We start from the raw sequence: 20,155 nt of genomic DNA on the forward strand, positions 1-20,155 counted from the left end.
CTAGAGAGGCACATTTAAAGATGATTTTATTAGATCTATCTATGCAGCTAGTCCCTCATCTGGGGAGGGCAGACCCCCTTGGAAAAGTTTCACCTCGGTGCAGGAGTGTCCCCATCAGCTTCAGATACACTAACTGAGCTCCATCTGGAAAGACCCATGATGGCTTCACACAGAGGTACGACTGATAAAACCTGAGTCCTCAGATAAGAACATAAGAATGGCCATACCGGGTCAGACCAAAGGTCCATCTAGCCAGTGTCCTGCCTACCGACAGTGGCCAATGCCAGGTGTCCCAGAGGGAGTGAACCTAACAGGTAATCATCAAGTGATCTTTTTCCTGCCATCCATCTCCACCCTCAGACAGACAGACAGTCTAGGGACACCATTCCTTCTCATCCTGGCTAATAGCCATTAATGGACTTAACCTCCATGAATTTATCCAGTTCTCTTTTAAACGCTGTTACAGTCCTAGCCTTTACAGCCTCCTCAGGCAAGGAGTTCCACAAGTTGACTGTGCGCTGTGTGAAGACGTTCCTTTTATTTGTTTTAAACCTGCTGCCCATTAATTTCATTTGGTCACCCCTAGTTCTTGTATTGTGGGAATAAGTAAATAACTTTTCTTTATCTACTTTCTCCACATCACTCATGATTTTATATACCTCTATCATATCCCCAGGGCCGGCATTTCCATTAGGCGAGCCACGGCGGTCGCCTAGGGTGCCAGGATTCTAGGGGCGGCATTTTGTGCACTCCCCACGGGGTGCATGGGAGCTTCCAGTTCCGCTCCTGTTGCACCGCCGAAGAAGAACCTTCTGCCGACGTGCCGTGGAAAACAGCGGCAGGCATTTGAGCAGCTCAATGACTGCTGCTGTCGCCTGCGGCAGTTCGGCGGAGGGTTCTTCTTCGGCGTCGCGATGGGAGTGGGACCGGAAGCTCCCGTGCGCCCTGTGAGGAGCGCACAAAATACTGCCCCCCAAATTCTGCCTAGGATGCCAGAAACTCTGGCGCCATTCCTGCATATCCCCCCTTAGTCTCCTCTTTTCTAGGCGGAAAAGTCCTAGCCTCTTTAATCTTTTCTCATATGGGACCTGTTCCAAACCCCTAATCATTTTAGTTGCCCTTCTCTGAACCTTTTCTAGTACCAGTATATCTTTTTTGAGATGAGGAGACCACATCTATATGCAGTATTCAAGATGTGGGCGTACCATCAATTTATAAAAGGGCAATAATATATTCTGTCTTATTCTCTATTCCCTTTTTAATGATTCCTAACATCCTGTTTGCTTTCTTGACTGCCTCTGCACACTGCGTGGACATCTTCAGAGAACTATCCATGATGACTCCAAGATCTTTTTCTTGATTCATTGTAGCTAAATTAGCCTCCATCATATTGTATGTATAGTTAGGGTTATTTTTTTTCCAATGTGCATTACTTTACATTTATCCACATTAAATTTCATTTGCCATTTTGTTGCCCAATCACTTAGTTTTGTGAGATCTTTTTGAAGTTCTTCACAGTCTGCTTTGGTCTTAACTATCTTGAGCAGTTTAGTATCATCTGCAAACTTTGCCATCTCACTGTTTACCCCTTTCTCCAGATCATTTTATGAATAAGTTGAATAGGATTCGTCCTAGGACTGACCCTTGGAGGAACACCACTAGTTACTTCTCTCCATTCTGAGAATTTGCCATTAATTCCTACCCTTTGTTCCCTGTCTTTTAACCAGTTCTCGATCCATGAAAGGACCTTCCCTCTTATCTCATGACAACTAAATTTACGTAAGAGCCTTTGGTGAGGGACCTTGTCAAAGGCTTTCTGGAAATCTAAGTACACTATGTCCACTGTATCCCCCTTGTCCACATGTTTAACCCTTTCAAAGAATTCTAATAGATTAGTGAGACATTATTTCCCTTTGCAGAAACCGTATTGACTTTTGCCCAACAATTTATATTCTTCTAGATGTCTGACAATTTTATTCTTTACTATTGTATAGATTGATTTGCCAGGTACCAATGTTAGACTTACCAGTCTGTAATTGCTGGGATCACCTCTGGAACCCTTTTTAAATATTGGTGTTACATTAACTATCTTCCAGTCATTGGGTACAGAGACCGATTTAAAGGACAAACCCGAGTTAATAGTTCTGCAACTTCACATTTGAGTTCTTTCAGAACTCTTGGGTGAATACCATCCGGTCCCGGTGACTTGTTAATGTTAAGTTTATCAATTAAATCCTAAACCACCTCTAGTGACACTTCAATCTGTGACAGTTCCTCAGATTTGTCACCTACAAAAGCCGGCTCAGGTTTGGGAATCTCCCTAACATCCCCAGCCATGAAGATTGAAGCAAAGAATCCATTTAGCTTCTTCGCAATGACTTTATTGTCTTTAAGCGCTCCTTTTGTATCTCGATCATCGAGGGGCCCCACTGGCTTTTTATCACAAGGCACTCTAGTTCACCCATCTTATTATTTAGACTTCTAGCATTTGTGTACAAGCACTTCAAAAACTTGTCTTTGTTTGTCTGCCCTCTTCTGATGTGTCCAATTCTTTATGTGAATGTTTCTCATCTGATCTGGCCCTTACATTATCCTCTTCCATCCTCTGCTCCTGACTATAACTCAGAGAATTTCTATCAATAGACTCTCCTCTAAGAGAAGTCTCTGTCCGATCTACATGCTCCTCTGCAGCAGTCGGCTTTCCCCCATCTCCTAATTTAAAAACTGCTCTGCAACCTTTTTAATATTAAGTGCCAGCAGTCTGGTTCCACTTTGGTTTAGGTGGAGCCCATCCTTCCTTTATAGGCTCCCCCATTCCAAAAGTTTCCCTAATTCCTAATGAATATAAACCACTCCTCTCTACACCATCATCTCATCCACGCATTGAGACTCTGAAGCTCTGCTTGCCTACCTGGCCCTGCACAGGGACCTGGGAGCATTTCTGAGAATGCCGCCATAGAGATTCTGGATTTCAGTCTCTTCCCTGGCAGCCTAAATTTGGCCTCCAGGATATCTCTCCTACCCTTCTGTATGTCATTGGTACCTACGTGTACCACAACCAGCAGCTTCTCCCCAGCACTACACATGAGTCTATCCAGATGCCTCGAGAGATCCGCAACCTTCGCACCAGGCAGATGAGTCACCATATGGTTCTCTCGGTCATCACAAACCCAGCTATCTATGTTTCTGATAATCAAATCTCCCATTACCAACACCTGCCTTTTCGTAGCAACTGGAGTTCCTTCCCCCAGAGAAGTAACCTCAGTGCGAGAGGATACCCTAACACCATCTGGAAGGTCCCAACTATGGGAAGGTTTCCCTCTGCTCCCATTGACTGCTCTGCTTCTCTGGGCCTTTCCTCCTCCTCAACAGCGCAGGGGCTGTCCAACCGGAGGTGGGATAATTCTACAGTGTCCCGGAAAGCCTCAGCAGCATACCCCTCTGCCTCCCTTAGTTCCTTCAGTTCTGCCACCCTGGCCTCCAAAGCCCATACGTGGTTTCTGAGGGCCAGGAGCTCCTTGCACCAAATGTACACACATGCCACCTGCCCACAGGGCAGGTAATCATACATGCTGCACTCATCGCAATAAACTAGATAGCCCCCACTCTGCTGCTGGGCTTCTGCCTGCATGTTCTTCTAGTTAATGAAAGTATCAGAGGGGTGGCCGTGTTAGTCTGGATCTGTAAAAGCAGCAAAGAATCCTGTGGCACCTTATAGACTAACAGACGTTTTGGAGCATGAGCTTTCGTGGGTGAATACCCACTTTGTCAGATGTATGTCACCCACGAAAGCTCATGCTCCAAAACGTCTGTTAGTCTATAAGGTGCCACAGGATTCTTTGCTGCTTTTAGTTAATGAAAGGGTTTTGTTTAAATCAAGAAGTTATGAATGTAGTTTAGGTTATAGTTTTAAGAAAAGCAGCAAGGGGCCCTTGCCCCCTTCCCACTCCCCTTCCAAGCCCCCTTGCGAAACTCCATTAGCAGCCCCTGGTCGCAAAGCTCCCTGGTCACTTGTGCACTGCTTTATAAAGCCCTGGCCTGTTTGATAGCCCTGCCCACTGACTAAGGCTCAGCCTATTAACAGAGGCTTCTAGCTTTCAAACCTTCCTTTGAAGCTCACAGCTTCCAACTGCCAGCCACAGCACACGATCCATCAACCAACCAACCAAACAGATGGACAAACACAAGCTCAGCACACAGCGAGTAACCCCTAAACACAAACACACACACACTCACTTACCCCAAGGGGTGCTGTATTTGCTCCTCCTTCACCTGGAGAACTCCCTTGCAAAACTCCCTGAGGAGCGTTGCTAATCTGGGAAAAGCAGGGACAAATCTCAGTGGTAGTTTCCCAGCGAGAAGTCTGTCATCTCACCTCTTTGGTTCTAAGGGGACTTTATGGATTGATGTGGGTAACCACTCCGAGGGAGCATGGTACTGGGGCTTCGGGTCTACTTGGGGATTCACAATCAGCTGCTGTCACAGCATCAGGGATTACCTGAGCACGGAGTGCTTTGGAGTCAGTAACTATGGTTCGGACATCATCAGTACTACTCTCCTAAACACTACTTGTTTCTGCACAGAATGTCTGTACCAAGTGCATTGGCATAGCCAACCCTAAGGTTTGTGGCACTGCCCCTTTCAATACAAAAAAGCATGCAGTAACAATGGACCTTCAGCTCTTAGAAGAGTCAGTCTCTCTTGCTATCCACTGGACTAAAAATCCCTCTTGTGGTACTGATGCCTTTTACATCATTGGCACAGAGTACTGATCTGGGGCTTATGTCCTGTAGAATACTAGTACTCAGGCTTCAGATGCTTCCCCTCCTTCCCCCTCCCCCCCATAGATTTAGGATGTTCATTGTCTGCTTCGGACTCACAACACAGCAGGGAAGGCTCCCTTACTTATTAACAAATCTAAAGGGGAGTAGAGGGCTTCACTTAGGACCCAGCAGGTTTATGAGTAGACACTTGCCCTGGTGCCTCTTTGTGATATAATGCCATAACATGGCTCTATTGGAAACTGGGGGGTCTTGGTTCTAGATATCATGCCTTTTTATCTTCTCCTAGAGTGAGAACCTTGTGACACCCTGACACTCCAATATTCACCACTGTCATGTAATTAGGATATGTTTTGTACAAACAGCCAAGAATCCTGTGGCACCTTATAGACTAACAGACATTTTGGAGCATGTACAAAACTTTGTACAAAGTATGTCTTGTGAAGTATCATTCTAAAAGCCTTGATCTGCTGAACATTAATATTAGTATCTTGTGTTGTATATGTTGTTGTCGTATCATCGTATGGAAAGTTATAAAGTTTGGCTATGTATATGTTACTGAAACATGTTTCTGAAACGTGTTGTGAGGTTGAAAACTCCCACAAGCAACCTTTCAGGTACAACAGTTAAAAAGGCCAGACAATGTTAATGGCTTATTGAGGAAATGCACACAAGCACAAAGATTACCCCAGGAACTGTATACAATAGAAACATCTCAGAGATAGCACTACACAATGGGAACTGTTTGACCCAGGTCACAGCAAAAGAGCTTTCCAGCAAGTGGGAAGAAGATATGAGAGGTGGACAATGACATCATGAGGGTACCTCACTCTCCCTGCGATATCACACCTGGAAAGACCTGAGGGGCAAGGACTGAACTGTGGGAGTGACGATCCCAGGCTAGAAAGATCTTTAGCCTGTGTATGAAAACCTGGGAAAGCCAAGGCAACTTGTGCCTTAAGAATCTGTCAGCCTGTTTATCACTGAGTGAGAATTTGCCAATGTATATCCTACCTATCTAGTGTGTTAAGCTCAGTTTGTGATTTTTGTTTATTTACTAAGGTAATCTGCTTTGATCTGTTTGCTATCCCTTATAATTACCTTTTGAAGCTAATAAACTTGTTTTGTTTATTCTAAAACCCAGGTTGTGTAATTCATAACTGATGGGGCAAAAAGCTGTGCATATCTTCCTGCACATTGAGAGAGGGAGCGGATTTCACGAGCTTATGCTGTACAGTTTTCTATGCAGTGCAAGACGATATAATTTTGGGTTTTCACCCCAAAGGGGGTGTGCACTTGAGTGTTGGGTAATCCCTAGCTGACTTTTCCCACACAGAGCTGATTTCAGTGTCTGTGTCTTTCTACAGCTGGGCATGACCCTACCTAAGTGTGTGCTACAGGAGGCATGAAGGCTTGGCACAGCAGGACAGGGTGAGGGAGCCCAGGCTGGTGGAATGGGCTGTCTCACTGGGACTCCAGTACATCAGGTAACACCCCAGAGTGGAGGGCAACCCGTCACAAACGTCTCCTACCCTGTGTCTGGAAACTGCAGTTCATGAACCTGGCAGTTCAGGCAATATCAGCTGCTATTTTGTCCTCATCCCTAGCTGAGGCAGTGGTGGTTCTTCGAGTGCTGGTCCTGACATGTATTCCACACGTGGGTATGCATGTGTGCCCTGCGCCCGAATCCAGATATTCTTTGTAAGTAGTGTCACTTGACCTGCACATCTTCAGTTGCTCTCCTCATGCTCTAGACTGAAGGCAGAAGAGGCAGTGCAGGCAAATACCTTTCCAGATCCTTCTTATGTACCACATGGCCAGAGTCAGAATCCTCTATGTCCACAGATTTCTCCAGCTTCTTTATCAGTCTGTAAATATATATTGTAAATAGTTTTATTATTTAGCAATATTAAAATTGTAATATAGTTAGGCTTAGCTTTTCGCCCTCTTGGAGAGTCCATTCCCACAGACTAGGACTATGCTCAGAGTCCTGGGATTCAAGAATTTAGTCCCTTTCCCTAACCCCTTCTCTGTGTGAGACACAACACTGGTGCTCATCTATCTGGGTGAAATGAATATCTCAGCAAAGTACAGCATTTGCTGCTGCTTTTCCCTCTCGAACATGTGAGGCTTGTGAGCTTTGGTTGAGAGAACACCTTAGAGAGAAGCTCATGAGACCTCACTCTGATCCAGCCAGAGGGACTACCCTCTATATTGGCCTCAATTACACCCACCTCAAGCATGAGCTTGGGAGCGGAGCCTAGAGCTCCTAAGCCCAAGGAATTGTCATTCAGGGCTTCACACAAGAGTAAGGGACACGCTCATAGATTCAAGGACAGAGCTGCGTCCAAATTTGCTTCTAAGAGAAGAGACTCATCCCCAACTCTGTGCAGGTTTGTCTTTGTGTGCAGATCTTAAGGGCTCAGGACTGCTTAAGACCCCCCCAGGAAGGAGGGTAAAGCATGTAAGAAAAAGAATCCACCTGTTCTGTCTCCTAAACGTAAAGACTAAAATCCACTGGTTCCATCAAAGAGTACTAGACCTGACTCTTCGGTTGTAGCAGTCACCCGTTCTAAGGACCATCCGCCCCAGATGTCTTGGGAGGTTTGGAAACATCAGTTCTGATCACTGGAGTGCCCCAAACACTGGGATGCGCAGACACCTATATCTTGGCAGAGGATATCTTCCATTATCCTCAGTCCACTCTCCTTTTGGGCGTGGTCGTTCAGAGAGACATTGCCACACCGGAGGAGGAAACTACTTTGACAATACGGGAACCCTCTACACTCTCACCCTCAGTCAGAAATATTTACCCTCCAATACTGATGGCCCCACTGGTGAATGAGACCTTGGAAGAGCTGGATGCTCTGGCCCATCCATCATTCCCTGGCAGAGAGAGGGACTGCTGGTACCCAATGCCGTGTGGTCCTTCTCAATCAGTTGACCTCTCATATTTATCCTAGTGGGGCCCGTGGGACCCATATGTCAGATGCCCCAGATCTATCGTGAGCCCTACCACACCTTTCCCACATGGAATCTACCAAATCCACTGAAGTATGAGGAGGAGGAAATTGATCCAGTACTGACAGGGATCTCATCCTCTTCACTGTCTCTGCTGGACAACTGTAGGCATTATCAGGAGCTCCTACAGAAGATAGCAAATAACCTCCAGATTCCTCTGGAGGAGGTCCAAGATGCCTAGCGTCAGCACCTTGACATCCTATAGCTGATATGTCCCTGCAAAGTAGCTCTCTCAGTATATAAGACCATCATGCAACCAGCCAGGGCTGTCTGGCATACCCTGGCCCCCTGCACTTCCACACCTAAATTGGCATTATTTTGTCCCAGCCAAAGGAGTGGATGTGCTTTGCATATACCCAGTGCCCTACTTGCTAGTGGTGCAGGCAGACACAGAAAGAACAAGGTTACAACACTGTACGGTCACCTGGCTGACAAAGGCTCAAAGAGACTGGACCTTTTGGGAAGAAAGGTATACTCCTCTACAAGCCTGCAGCTTTGTATCACTACCTATTAGGCTCTGTTAGCAAAATATGACCTTAATTACTACTTCAGACATGCCAGACTTTAAGGACAAGCTTCTCTTAGAGGACAGAGCCCAGTTTCAAACCTTCATTGAGAAGGCAGACTAATTGGGGGGGAAAACATCCCTACCAGCTGCAGAGAATGCAATGGGTATGGCATTTAGAGGGCTAGCTATGAGCGGTGAATCTTGACTTCACTTTAGGGTTCCTATGGGAGGTCCAGAATATCATAGAGGATTTACAGTTAAAGTTGCACTTATTCCCCAAAAAAACTGATGAGTCTCTACACTAGATGATTTATGGAGCCTATTTATTCTCTTGCTTGATTGGTTTTATATGGACCTCTAAGTGATGCAACATGAAAATACAAAGACACTTGCTGTCTACTGTAATTGTTAGGTATTCTTTCTTTGTGTGTGTGTGCTCTTGTATTGTACAGAACTCAGTCATCTCTTACTTTCAAGTAGACATGATGCACTTGCTAAAATAAGCACTATACATTGAAAGCAGAGGTTAATAATGTGGAAAATAATCTAATTATATACCCAGGGAATAGCCATAATTACACCTATTGATACATATAGTAGAATGGAGATAGACTCCTAGAAACCTAGGGTTGGAAGCGAATTCAAGGTATCAGCTAGTCCAGGCCCCTGTGTTAAAGTAAGATTAAGAATATCCTGACCATCACTGACCGCTATTTGTTTAACTTGTTCTTAAAAATTGCCAATGACAGGAATTCCACAGCTCTCTTGGTAGCCTTTTCCAGTGCTAACTATCCTAAGTTAGAAAGTTTTTCCTCATGTGTGACCCGAATCTTCCTTGCTACAGATTAGTACTTGTCTGACTGTCAGTGGGCATGGAGAACAATTGATCAGTGTCCTCTTTATGACAGTATTTAACATATTTGAAGACTATCAGATCCCCCTTTCGTCTTCAGTATAGAAGACTGAACATAATGTTAAAAAATGGCAACTCGAAAGTAAGTTTTCTAAACCTCTTAGCGTTTTTGTTGCTCTCATCTGGACTCTTTCCAATTTATACACATCTTTCTTGAAGTGTGGCACCCAGAACTGGACACAATACTCCAGCTGGGCCAAGGACAGCAATACAGTTACCTGATTTGTCTTACATGCATCATTCCTATTATTACAACCCGGAATATTTACTTTTTTCACAACTTCATCCTGTTGTTGGCATATATTCAAGTTGTGAGCCACTATAATCACCAATCTTCTTCACCAATACTACTGCCTAGCCAGTTATTCACCATTTTGTAGCTGTATATTTGATTTGCTCCTTCCTAAGTGTAGTGCTGTCTAGTAGGTGCTGACTTCAGACAAGTTGTCCCATATGTCAGTCATTTTGAATTCTAATCCTTCCTCCAGAGTGCTAGCAACCCCTTCTAGTATGGTGTCACCTGAAGGTTTTATACACAGATTCCATTATCCAAGTCACTAATGAAAATATTGAATAATACCAAACTCGGAACAGACCCGTCTGGGAGCCCACTAAATACATTCTCCCCCGCCCCCATTTTGATAGCGTACTGTTTAAAAGCTACTCTTTGAGTGTGGTCTTTTGCACCCACCTGATAGTAATTTCACCTAGCCCACATTTCCCTAGTTTGCTTATGAGAATGTCTTGTGGGTCTGTGCCAAAAACCTTACTTAAAAACAAAATATATCACGTTGACGGTGCCCTCCCATCAGTCCACTAGGTCTGTAACCTTGTCAAGGAAAGCTCGTATCAGGCACCGATGAGCCCGTTGGTGTTATGGATCAGCAGACTGATGAATGGTTCCTACATTTCAGTTCAATAAAAATGTTGTCATTGCTTGCTAATTACTGAACTTCTTGACGTTTGTGTGTACTCGAGGTTAAAACTAGATGTATATAGTATGCAGCATATAGGCTAAGCTGATACAAAATTTATAAGAACATTGATTTTAGGGGAGTGTATTTTTTGTGGAGACAGGTACAATACTACTTAGCTCACTGAGTGGCATTTCTCCTTGCCCAATCTAAGCCTCCCAAAATGTGTCTAGCTTTATAGATTCTGCTTTCCTTGTTTCAAATCACAGATCTGATTCTTAAACTCAAATCAAATGTTAGAAAAATCGTGATATTTTTTCATGTATTAGCTCTGCTGCACAGTCACAACTGTTGAGCAAAACAAGGCCTTGCATCATAACTATGTAAGGTACAGTATTATTGTGCCACCATGTCACCAAAGTTTGCCTTCTGGGAAAGTGGAAATACAAAGGAACTTTTTCATACGGTATTCACTTTATGGCTCTCATGTAAGAATATTGATTTGGTAAATAAATGAAAATATCATGAGTTTTTGAAAATACAATAGAAATGCAAACTAAATCTGTCAATTTCTTTAGTAACAGAGAAGATTGGTCTATAATACAAAAAGCTTGCATGCTGCAGAGAAAAAAAATTTAACATTAGAGCTCATAAGATCTACAGAAGTGGTGGTTTGGGGCAGGAGATAAATGAAAGTGATCATGTTTGTGGTGCACCATGCCAGCATTCCACTATGTCTCTATTCCTGGTGGACTTCCTAAGCTTCTAAATGCAGTATTTTCCAATTTGGAAAATCAGGCTTTCTTATGCTTAAATATTACTGAGGAGGTAAGTGCCCACAACTGCCACTGAACTCTAGGAGCCCCAGGTGTTTAACATCTCTAAGGATAAAAATAAAATGTTAAATGTGGAATTTAATTCACTTTTTAAAATTAACAGCAGAGGGGAGTGGTTAGTGTGCTATGACAAAGGTCTCTCAAGGTGATTAGCAAATGACTACTTTTTTGAGTGATTGCTCATGTGTATTCCACTATAGGTGTGTGTGCTCGCCATGTGCACTGGTGCACATGGCGAGCGTGCACACCTATAGTGGAATACACCTGAGCAAAACATCTCGAAGAAAGGACAGTTACCTGTTCTGTAACTGGCTATCTCTTCTAGGTCTACAATCTCCCATACATGCTCTCCTGTAGCACTCAAAAGGTCTACATGAAGGGAGTCCCACAACTGCAGAGTTCAGGAAGTCTATAGCCTTATTTCTCCCTTCCACGGATGGAGTCAGTGGTTAGTCAGGTACTTTGTGGGCAGCAGGGGTTACAGCAAAAAGAAACCACAGCATATGAAAGGTGTCTCCCAAACTATCTTAACTGCTCCACTGTTAAGACCTCATAAGAGAAATTGCTTGGAGACATATTCATTAATATTGATACCCTGTCACTGAGTGCAGAAACTAGAATGCCTTACTCATAATGGTACCATGGTTGTTCCGATTCCATCTTCATTTATGGGCATATAATGTACATAGAAAGGCATATTTGCTAAATTTCCAATTAGATAAGTAGTCTTAAGCCAGTCGTTCCAAATTCTTTTATTCCATGTGCCATCAATTATAGTGTTATTGAATGCAGAGCTAACATAGAGACCAGAGGTAGGGAACCTATGGCATGCGTGCTGAAGGCGGCACTTGAGCTGATTTTCAGGGGCACGCTCACTGCCCAGGTCCTGGCCACCGGTCCGGGGGACTCTGCATTTTAATTTAATTTTAAATGAAGCTTCTTAAACATTTTAAAAACCTTATTTACTTTACATACAACAATAGCTGAGTTATATATTATAGACTTATAAAAAGAGACCGTCTAAAAATGTTAAAATGTATTACTGGCACGCGAAACCTTAAATTAGACTTGGCACACCACTTCTGAAAGGTTGCCGACCCCTGATATAGACTTACAAAAACACCATGAAACTGAGGCAGAAATAAACAAAAGTATCAGATTGTGTCATAAATATATATGTATGAAACCAATTCTGAAACCACTGCTGTGTCTTTCTCATTTGTAAACCTTAGACACTTTTTGACGAAAAAAATTAGTGTGTCTGGGACTGTAGCTTAGGGATTTTATTAAGCACTTACGAACGATGATGATGGGAGGATGGTAGAGGTGAGTTGCACTTGACCGATATGATGGCTTTTCTAGACTTAGGATATCTAGTGCTGTAATAGCCTTCATCCCCAAATAGTCTGTTTTTAAAAAGTAGGTTGAAAGAAATTAGTGAAGATGAGGCTGGCATTGCTAAGCAGGTAGAATTAAGATCTTTTAGATTACCTTGTCTGTGGATTTCTGTATTTTTAATATAAAGTCAGACATCTGACTTTCCTGGGTTCTTAATGCTTGTGTTTTGGGAAATACAGCATTCATGTAAGGGAAGTAACTGATACATTCTTTCAACCTTAACTCCAGTTTAACAGATTCTTTGGTCTGGGTGTTTGGCTTGTGGATGAATGGATTGAATTTACTGAGTGTAAAGTTTCAGCCTGGAAAAATTACAATCAGTAGTTTCCTTGGGCATGGTTCACGATTATTTTTGCTATCTCTCCCAAAGGTATGTGAGTCAGGGTTCTGAATTATCTCTAGAGAAGAAAATAATAGCATATATTTGAATGGATTATAAATTCAAAGGTTGTGTTCTGAGTTTTTTTAATTTTAAAAATACAGAATTAATTATATAACAGTAGGTAAAAATCTTCAAAACAAAATCTTAGATACAAGTGAATAAAATAACCTACAAAACAATACCTATAGTGTTCTAGATCTTTTCATACTATGGATATTCCTATCATCCTTGGTATGTCCAGTATTTCACAAATTTGATACAAAGAGTGGTGTGGAGAACTGAAGGTTGAGAAAGCCACTTCTTTGTTTTTTAACTTTGCATAAAGCAAGGGCAGGAATAAGTGCTAAATGGTGGGAACTGTGGCTCTATGGTTTCATTCTGAGGTTCTTGCTTAATCTTATCCATATTTGCTAGTCCTATTATGGTACTCTTTCCAGGCAGACTGTATGGCAGTATTAGATTAATGAGCTCTAACGTGGGTGTGAGTCCTGCCTGTTTGAATGTTTGCCAGAATGGGAATACTCCCAAAGCTGCAGTAGTACTAGTGAATAAGCTACATGTGTGTAGGTGTAGTGGTTTATTTGAATGTGGCAGAACATTTAGACAGTCGAACTTTTCCAGACAAATACAGTTGGAACCAACTCATAGTGAGCAGAAAACATAGTTTCTATCTCTGACAACCAGGCTCACTAAGAGAAAATGTATCAAGTCAAGGCCAAACGTATGTGTTACTTCAGGCAACTGCATTTTTTCCCCCCTTTCAGGTCTCGTTCAACGATTGGACACTCAAGATCCCACTGGAACCAAAACTCTAGCTCTCATGCTGCTCGATCACAAGAACAGCGGAACCGTAGTAGGATTTCCACAGTCATACAGCCGCTGAGACAGAATGCAGCGGAAGTGGTGGACCTCACAGTGGATGAAGATGGTAAGTTATAATTGTGACTTAGATCAATATAATGAGGATGCAGGATGAAAGAGCGGAGAGACGGGGATCTTGTCAGCATAACAGAAAACTGAGTTAACACTAACAAATGAATATAGTTGTTGCAGTCAAAGGATAAGCCAAAATAAATCTGCTCCTCAGCTGCTCCATACAAACTAAATCTTGAATGTTGTTGCTGAATTTACTTATACTAAAAATACACATTATTAGTGTAGTGGACATTAAATAAAAAAGTAGATGATACCTTTTACTGGATTGATGAGAATTTTGCTCTTCACTATGAAATTGTAATGCATTGAAAGATATGCATAGTATCAAGATTCAAACTTAACTTAAGATCAAAGGGTGACTTGTCAGTCAGTTTGCCATTTCTCTTCCTAATTACTGTCTGTATTTATCATGAAGCTCTACAAATGAGTATTAAAACAAAGAGGAGACTATCAGAAGCAATTTGGCTTATTTTTAAACAGGTATAGTTGTTAGAAAATCAAGAATTTTGAGATCTTTTATAATAAGAGGTAATAAAAGGGAAAATTTGGGAAGTTTTTAAAATTCCTCTACATCTAGTGGTTATATCAGCTATTCAACAAGGAAGTGGGGGGGCGTGTGTGTGGTGTTTTTTTGTTTTAAATACAAGATTTCTTGACTCATTGCTTTTTAAAAATGTATATAATTTGGTATCTACACTCGTCTTGTTGGAATTCTGAGTTTGTCTGATATTACGTAGTTTTTGTTAGAGTAGAAATTCTGAGAACACTGATCAGGAAAATTATATTAGTACTTTGAGTAATGGCTTTGTCACTTGCAATCTAATGTTGACATGGTGAGCCCCTGGAGCTGTTAAATTTGCAGTCCTGTTGCCAGATTATTGCCCTGACTTTACTACTTTACTCTTACTACCAAAAGCTTACTCATGCTGCTTGTCTTTCTCTTGCTGTTTGAATGCTCTTTCTATAAAGGGAGAGCAGTTACATTAGAAGATAGTAGTGAGGCAAAATTCTGATTTCACTTGGAACTAGTGTTCCCATTTTAAAAGTTAGTGGGTTAGAGAGACTCATATAGTTGACTTAAAGAACCACTATAACATTCTAGCACACCTCACAATTGTAAATTCAGAGGTGTATATATGAGGAGGAGTTCTGTGGGCTCAAGGAGGCAGGCTTAGAAGCATTAGAGAATAGAAGAAGCAGGCAGAGCTTTAGTAATGCCATCAGTATGTCTTTAGTTTACCTTAACCTTACTGCTCTTTGTAGGGTAGTAACTTTTTATATTCCAGTGTAAATTTAGAAACTTTTGTCACAGTTAAGTTTGACGTTTGGGAAAATTTTTCAAAAGGACTCATTTAAAAACGTCTCTGGCAAAGTCAACTAATCTTAAACAAAAAAATATGGAAAATGGTTGTAGGAAGAATTACTGTGTGAAGCAGATAAAATTACACCACTTAAATGTGAAAGAAGATTAGTAATTCTGCTGTTAAGTGAAAATCAACTCATCCTTAACTATGGAGCTGCTAAGATATCTCCACAGTGGTTCTCAAGAGACTTTCTCCCATTGTAATTGACTTTTTTGCCTAGCTTAGTGATTCAACAGTCTAGTATTGATGGATCTTACACCATCTTCAGCAAAGAGACTGTGGTATTACAAACATTGCATAATGACATTACACTGAATCACAGGATGAACAGGATAATTGTAAAACCGGGGAGAGCTTCTATTTACACTCTATCACTAGTAAATGGTATGTTGGAAAAGAGTACTACGGAACTATTTTAATGAGGATTTAACATTTCCCCTAACTTCTGGAAGTTGCTGCTAAAGATTCCAGCAGGTACTTAAAATCTGTTTGCATTTTACTGGTTGAAAATAAGGAGGAAAAAAATTGAAAGTAAATAGGCATTTTAAAAAACATTTTTCTCTAACATACTTTTTGGAAATATTCTATTCCAGTGTTTTGAAAAGGAGATGGTTATAGCAGCTCTTTATTATTACAACTATGTGCTTTAGTTTATTAAGCAAATATTGTTTGAAAATGGTTGATTTCAAAAGGGGTGCCAACTTGTCTTGTAATTTTTACATATTTAATTGTGCCCAATAACAGAAAGAGTTTTTGAAAATCAGAGCTAGTATGACACACTTGGAATTATTAAACTTGTGTAAAGTAGAACCATTAATTAAGAAATATGCAGGTTTTTTGAAAAGCCACTGGACCTGGTTGTGTAAACTTGTACAGTTCACTTATATGCATTAAACACAGATGATGATTATGAGCTACAAGCAATCATATAACTGCTTGCTTAGGGATATGTTAAAGTCAGTCGTAAATGAGTAAACCAGTACTTGTATCATATATTACAGTGACTTAGTTTCCTTTCTAGTTATGTATAATTGCCAAATAAATCAAATTCTCTGGTTTGGCTTGTGTAATGATTTTATACTGACTTTTTACGAAGTTTGACTTTACTAAAAAAAAGGCACAAGAATACTCACTTTAAAACTCTTCATACTTTGGATTTTTCACACTTGTTGGGGAAATAGAACTAACTTTCACATTTTATATCCTGTCAAGCCACTTGTTCTGAATTTATCAGCATCTGGTAGAAATAAAATCCAAAACTTCCTGTAAAATAACCGGTTGTAAGGAAAACTGAATTTCTTGGGATCTTTAAAAGCTTAAATAGCATGTACTTCTGCTGTAATCATTATACTGATTCTCTCTCTGTAATGTCCACACTTCCATAGAGCCCACAGTTGTGCCAACAACCTCAGCTAGAGTTGAAACCCAAGTTGTGAGTTCTACTTCCGGTAACAATACCAATACATCTACCTCAGAGCAGGCCTCTGATGCTGCTATAAGTGTCTCCAGTAGCCAGATCTCTACAGCACCAGACACATTGACTACTCTTCCCAATAGCAGCACTGCTGGGACTTCAGTGGGAGGTACAGAATAATAGAACTTTCTCAAGATCTGTTTTATGTTTAAATTGCTTTGCTACCTGTTATTATATGCTTAGGCCTGGCTTTACTTTGTGTAAATGAATTATTGTGTCTGTGCAGATACTGTTTAACAGAATGGCAAATTTAGATATTTTTCAAAGTAACACAGTTTATTAATATTTAACAGAATATAAATTAAAGATCCCATGAGTTTAAGGCCAGACTCTGCCTGTCCGTGTGTAAGTGTGCTAGAGAAGAGAGATCTTAAGGAAACTCCCTCAACACACACATGCAGGGGTCAGTCATCGTTGGACTTCAGGGGAGCATGAGGTCAACTAGTACTATCTGCAATACTAGTAGACACAGGAAGGGACTTCTCTGGCCACAATATGTGTGCATGGGACCTTGTCTTTGCCCTAGCCAGCAGCTCCAATGAAATCTGGGTTTGAATGCACTTTGAATGTAATAATGCAAGATTCTTCCTCTGACAATTCATATGAACAGATCTAACACTAATTTCAGGATTTCTCATAGGAGTAATTGAAGCCACTTTTCATATCCTTTTAAAATGTTTGAGTTTCAAGTGTCATTTAGTGAAGTCTTCTGTAATTTTGTTTGATGTGGATGTCTTTCCTATCCAATTACTCACTATTTAATGGGTTAATGATTGATTAAATCCAGATACTTCTATTTCAGACACCATTTCATCATGCGTCTTCCACTTCCTTTTTCAAGTTTCAGCAACGCTAAATTTGTGTTATTTCTCTCCATTTTAAGATGATGTAAGGAGAACTGCCTCTAATACTACACTGGAAACTGGTCCTCCTGCCATGCCAAGGTTACCATCATGCTGCCCCCAGCATTCTCCGTGTGGAGGATCTTCACAGAATCACCATGTATTAGGACACCCTCACTCAAGTTGTTTTCAGCAGCATGGCCACCACTTTCAACACCACCATCACCACCACCATAATCCCCACTCAACTGTCCCACTGTCTCCTTCGTTCAGTGACTCCAGTTGCCCTGTTGAAAGGCCTCCTCCTGTGTCAGCTCCTTGTGGAGCAAGCAGCAGTACTGGCACCAGCTACCATGACCAGGCATGTTTAACTTTTATGGTTTTTCACTTTACATTTTTAAAGTGATGTTAGCGGTATAATAGAATAAAACTACTGAATTGGGAATTCACTTATTATCTGTGGCAGGTATAAAAGAGGCTTGAAATAGGAAAATTTGAAGCATGAGTTCTAAGCAGTGAAATTAAATTAAATTAAAAAACAAAACAAAAAACAGAAACAACTCCAAACTTACTCATTGGATGTTGACACTGTCACTTGTACACCTCTTAAAATCTTTAAATGTTCCTGTTTTATTTATAAAACAGAACGCCAATGGCTTAGAATATACTCCACATACTTTGGACTCCTGAGTAGTTCTTAAGTATATAGCAGTCTTCTGACTCTAAAGGTAGGCTCTTGAGGTTACTATAGTTCTGTGACTAATTCAGCCACTGCAGAAAAACTAATTTGTCAAGTATGTTTTTCAGAATCCTTTTTAGGATATTTGCACTTTAATTTCAAATTATTTTTAGAAATGCCTCTTATTTGTAAGTTGTTTAAAACTGCAGTTTCAGGCCTCTGAGAGCTGAACTGTATAACTTATTCCTAGAACCTATGATTTTTTTTGTAACCATGCTCTTTGTAATAAAGCTTTTGATCATTTTTATAACTATGAAACTTTTATCAGTTAGGCCCAACTAAGAAGAATGCTAAGGTTACTGTTTGCATCTATGGAAATGTACAATGAAGCTCCCTCATGGGCATTTAATTAAGACTTGTTTTTGGACAAATAATTATAAAATAGAAAATAATGAAACTAAACTGAAGAACTCTTCTGAGTGTGAACATTCTTGTTCAACTCAATCCTCCTTCATAGCGTTCGCTAAGCTTGTGAACTTTACACAATAATCATATCTAAAGAATGCTCTACATTGAGGCCTTAAGCATTTTATTGCATTAAATATTTCACTTGCAAAACATTGCAGTAAATATATTTTGTTGTAGCACACTTAAAGGTTACCTAGCTTTAAATATTTGAAGAAATGCTTGAAAACAAGTCAGTTTGTTTATACAGCAGGCACTGCCAGTAGACTTAAGCAACAATGGTATAAGAAGTCATGGAAATGGTGCTTTCCATGGAGCATCAGCATTTGACCCTTGCTGTCCTGGTTCTTCATCCCGAACTGCAATTTATGGGCATCAGGCTGGTGCTGGCCCAAGCCAACCAATAGCAATAGATGGATATGGAACAAGCATGGTTGCACAGCCCCAGCCCCAACCTCCTGCTCAGGCCTCGCTCTCATCATGTCGACATTATATGCACTCTCCTTGTAAGTACACTTACTCTACCTATAAATATACTTGTGTGAAATACAAAACAGGAAAACAACTTCCCTGACAACTTTGGTTATACCATCCTCTTGATTAGGCCTTAGAACCAGCATTCCTAAACCTACAATAAGAAATATTTTTACTGTTGGTAAACCATCAGAGTCCTTCTGATAATTCTTGCAGCATGGAGGAATTTAAAATAAACAGATAATCCACTACGTACTGCTTTGACTGTGCATAAGACATAGAAAAGATGAGGAGTTTTTTAATGTTTATTACTGCGAATTAATATTCTGTACCCTAAAAGTACCAACTTTATATAAAAACAAAATCCTTGAGGTTGAAATAGTGAAAAATGACTTTTAGGGTAAATCATTTTTGTGGTATAATTAAAAGGCAACCTTCCTTTTTTTTAAAAGAGCATTTTTAGCTAAATTGTTTCCCACATAGCACTGTATACAGTTTATTTGAGAAGATTTCTAAGACCTGAAATTTGATTATTTAAAGTAACTCATGGGAGTTATTTCTCTTTAGGCTCACTTCTTGTTTATCTGAGTTCAGATACACGTTAAGTTTTTCAAATTTATACTTGTCAGATTTTTGAGACTCCTTTTTTCCCCTCTGCCTTGTTGTTTTATCTTAACTATTCATTTTCTGATTCAGTAAATATTAGACTTTAATTTTTTTTCTCTCCCTCAGCTTATCTGAGACTGGCAGTCTAGATCCTTTACTGTTCAATCATTTCCTTAGGAAATAATAATGTAGTCTCTACTTCCTTTTAAACAAAATGCCACTTCTCTATTTCCTTACTTAGGCCCCCATCTTCCAAAGAGCTCTGCTTGGGCAGACTCATTAAGTCAGTGTGGCTTCTCACAAGCATAAGGATCTACCCATGCAGAGCTAATTGCAGGGTTGGGGCCTTTGTGCCTTTCTTATCCATTTCTTTGCCTCTCACAATCCATTCTTAAATAACGTCTTTGAAATATTCATGAGGATAGTATACAAAATTAATCCCTCTTTGAGGGCTGTTGCACGCAAAGGGAAATCTATTTAGTGCTTAAGAGTGTGTCTACACGGCAATGTAAACCCAGAGTTTGAACTCAGGCTCAAGCTTGATCCCCACTTTTGTCTACAC

The 20,155-nt window shown here is 40.7% G+C and overlaps 1 protein-coding gene across 5 annotated transcripts in view; it reads left to right on the forward strand.

The window, feature by feature from the left end:
* RNF111 (ring finger protein 111) overlaps nucleotides 1–20,155 on the forward strand; it is a 97,961-nt gene that overhangs the window by 34,696 nt on the left and 43,110 nt on the right. For 3 of the 5 annotated variants that reach the window (XM_030578740.1, XM_030578742.1, XM_030578745.1), the window contains exons 4-7: nucleotides 13,518–13,681; nucleotides 16,439–16,636; nucleotides 17,411–17,730; nucleotides 18,764–19,019. In XM_030578740.1, coding sequence (XP_030434600.1) covers nucleotides 13,518–13,681; nucleotides 16,439–16,636; nucleotides 17,411–17,730; nucleotides 18,764–19,019 — 938 coding nt within the window. The remainder of the gene's footprint in view (nucleotides 1–13,517; nucleotides 13,682–16,438; nucleotides 16,637–17,410; nucleotides 17,731–18,763; nucleotides 19,020–20,155) is intronic. The other 2 variants (XM_030578741.1, XM_030578744.1) reach the window with 1 other exon arrangement.

The sequence above is a fragment of the Gopherus evgoodei genome, chromosome 10, assembly GCF_007399415.2.
Source record: "Gopherus evgoodei ecotype Sinaloan lineage chromosome 10, rGopEvg1_v1.p, whole genome shotgun sequence".
In the NCBI taxonomy this organism is placed as follows: domain Eukaryota; kingdom Metazoa; phylum Chordata; order Testudines; family Testudinidae; genus Gopherus; species Gopherus evgoodei.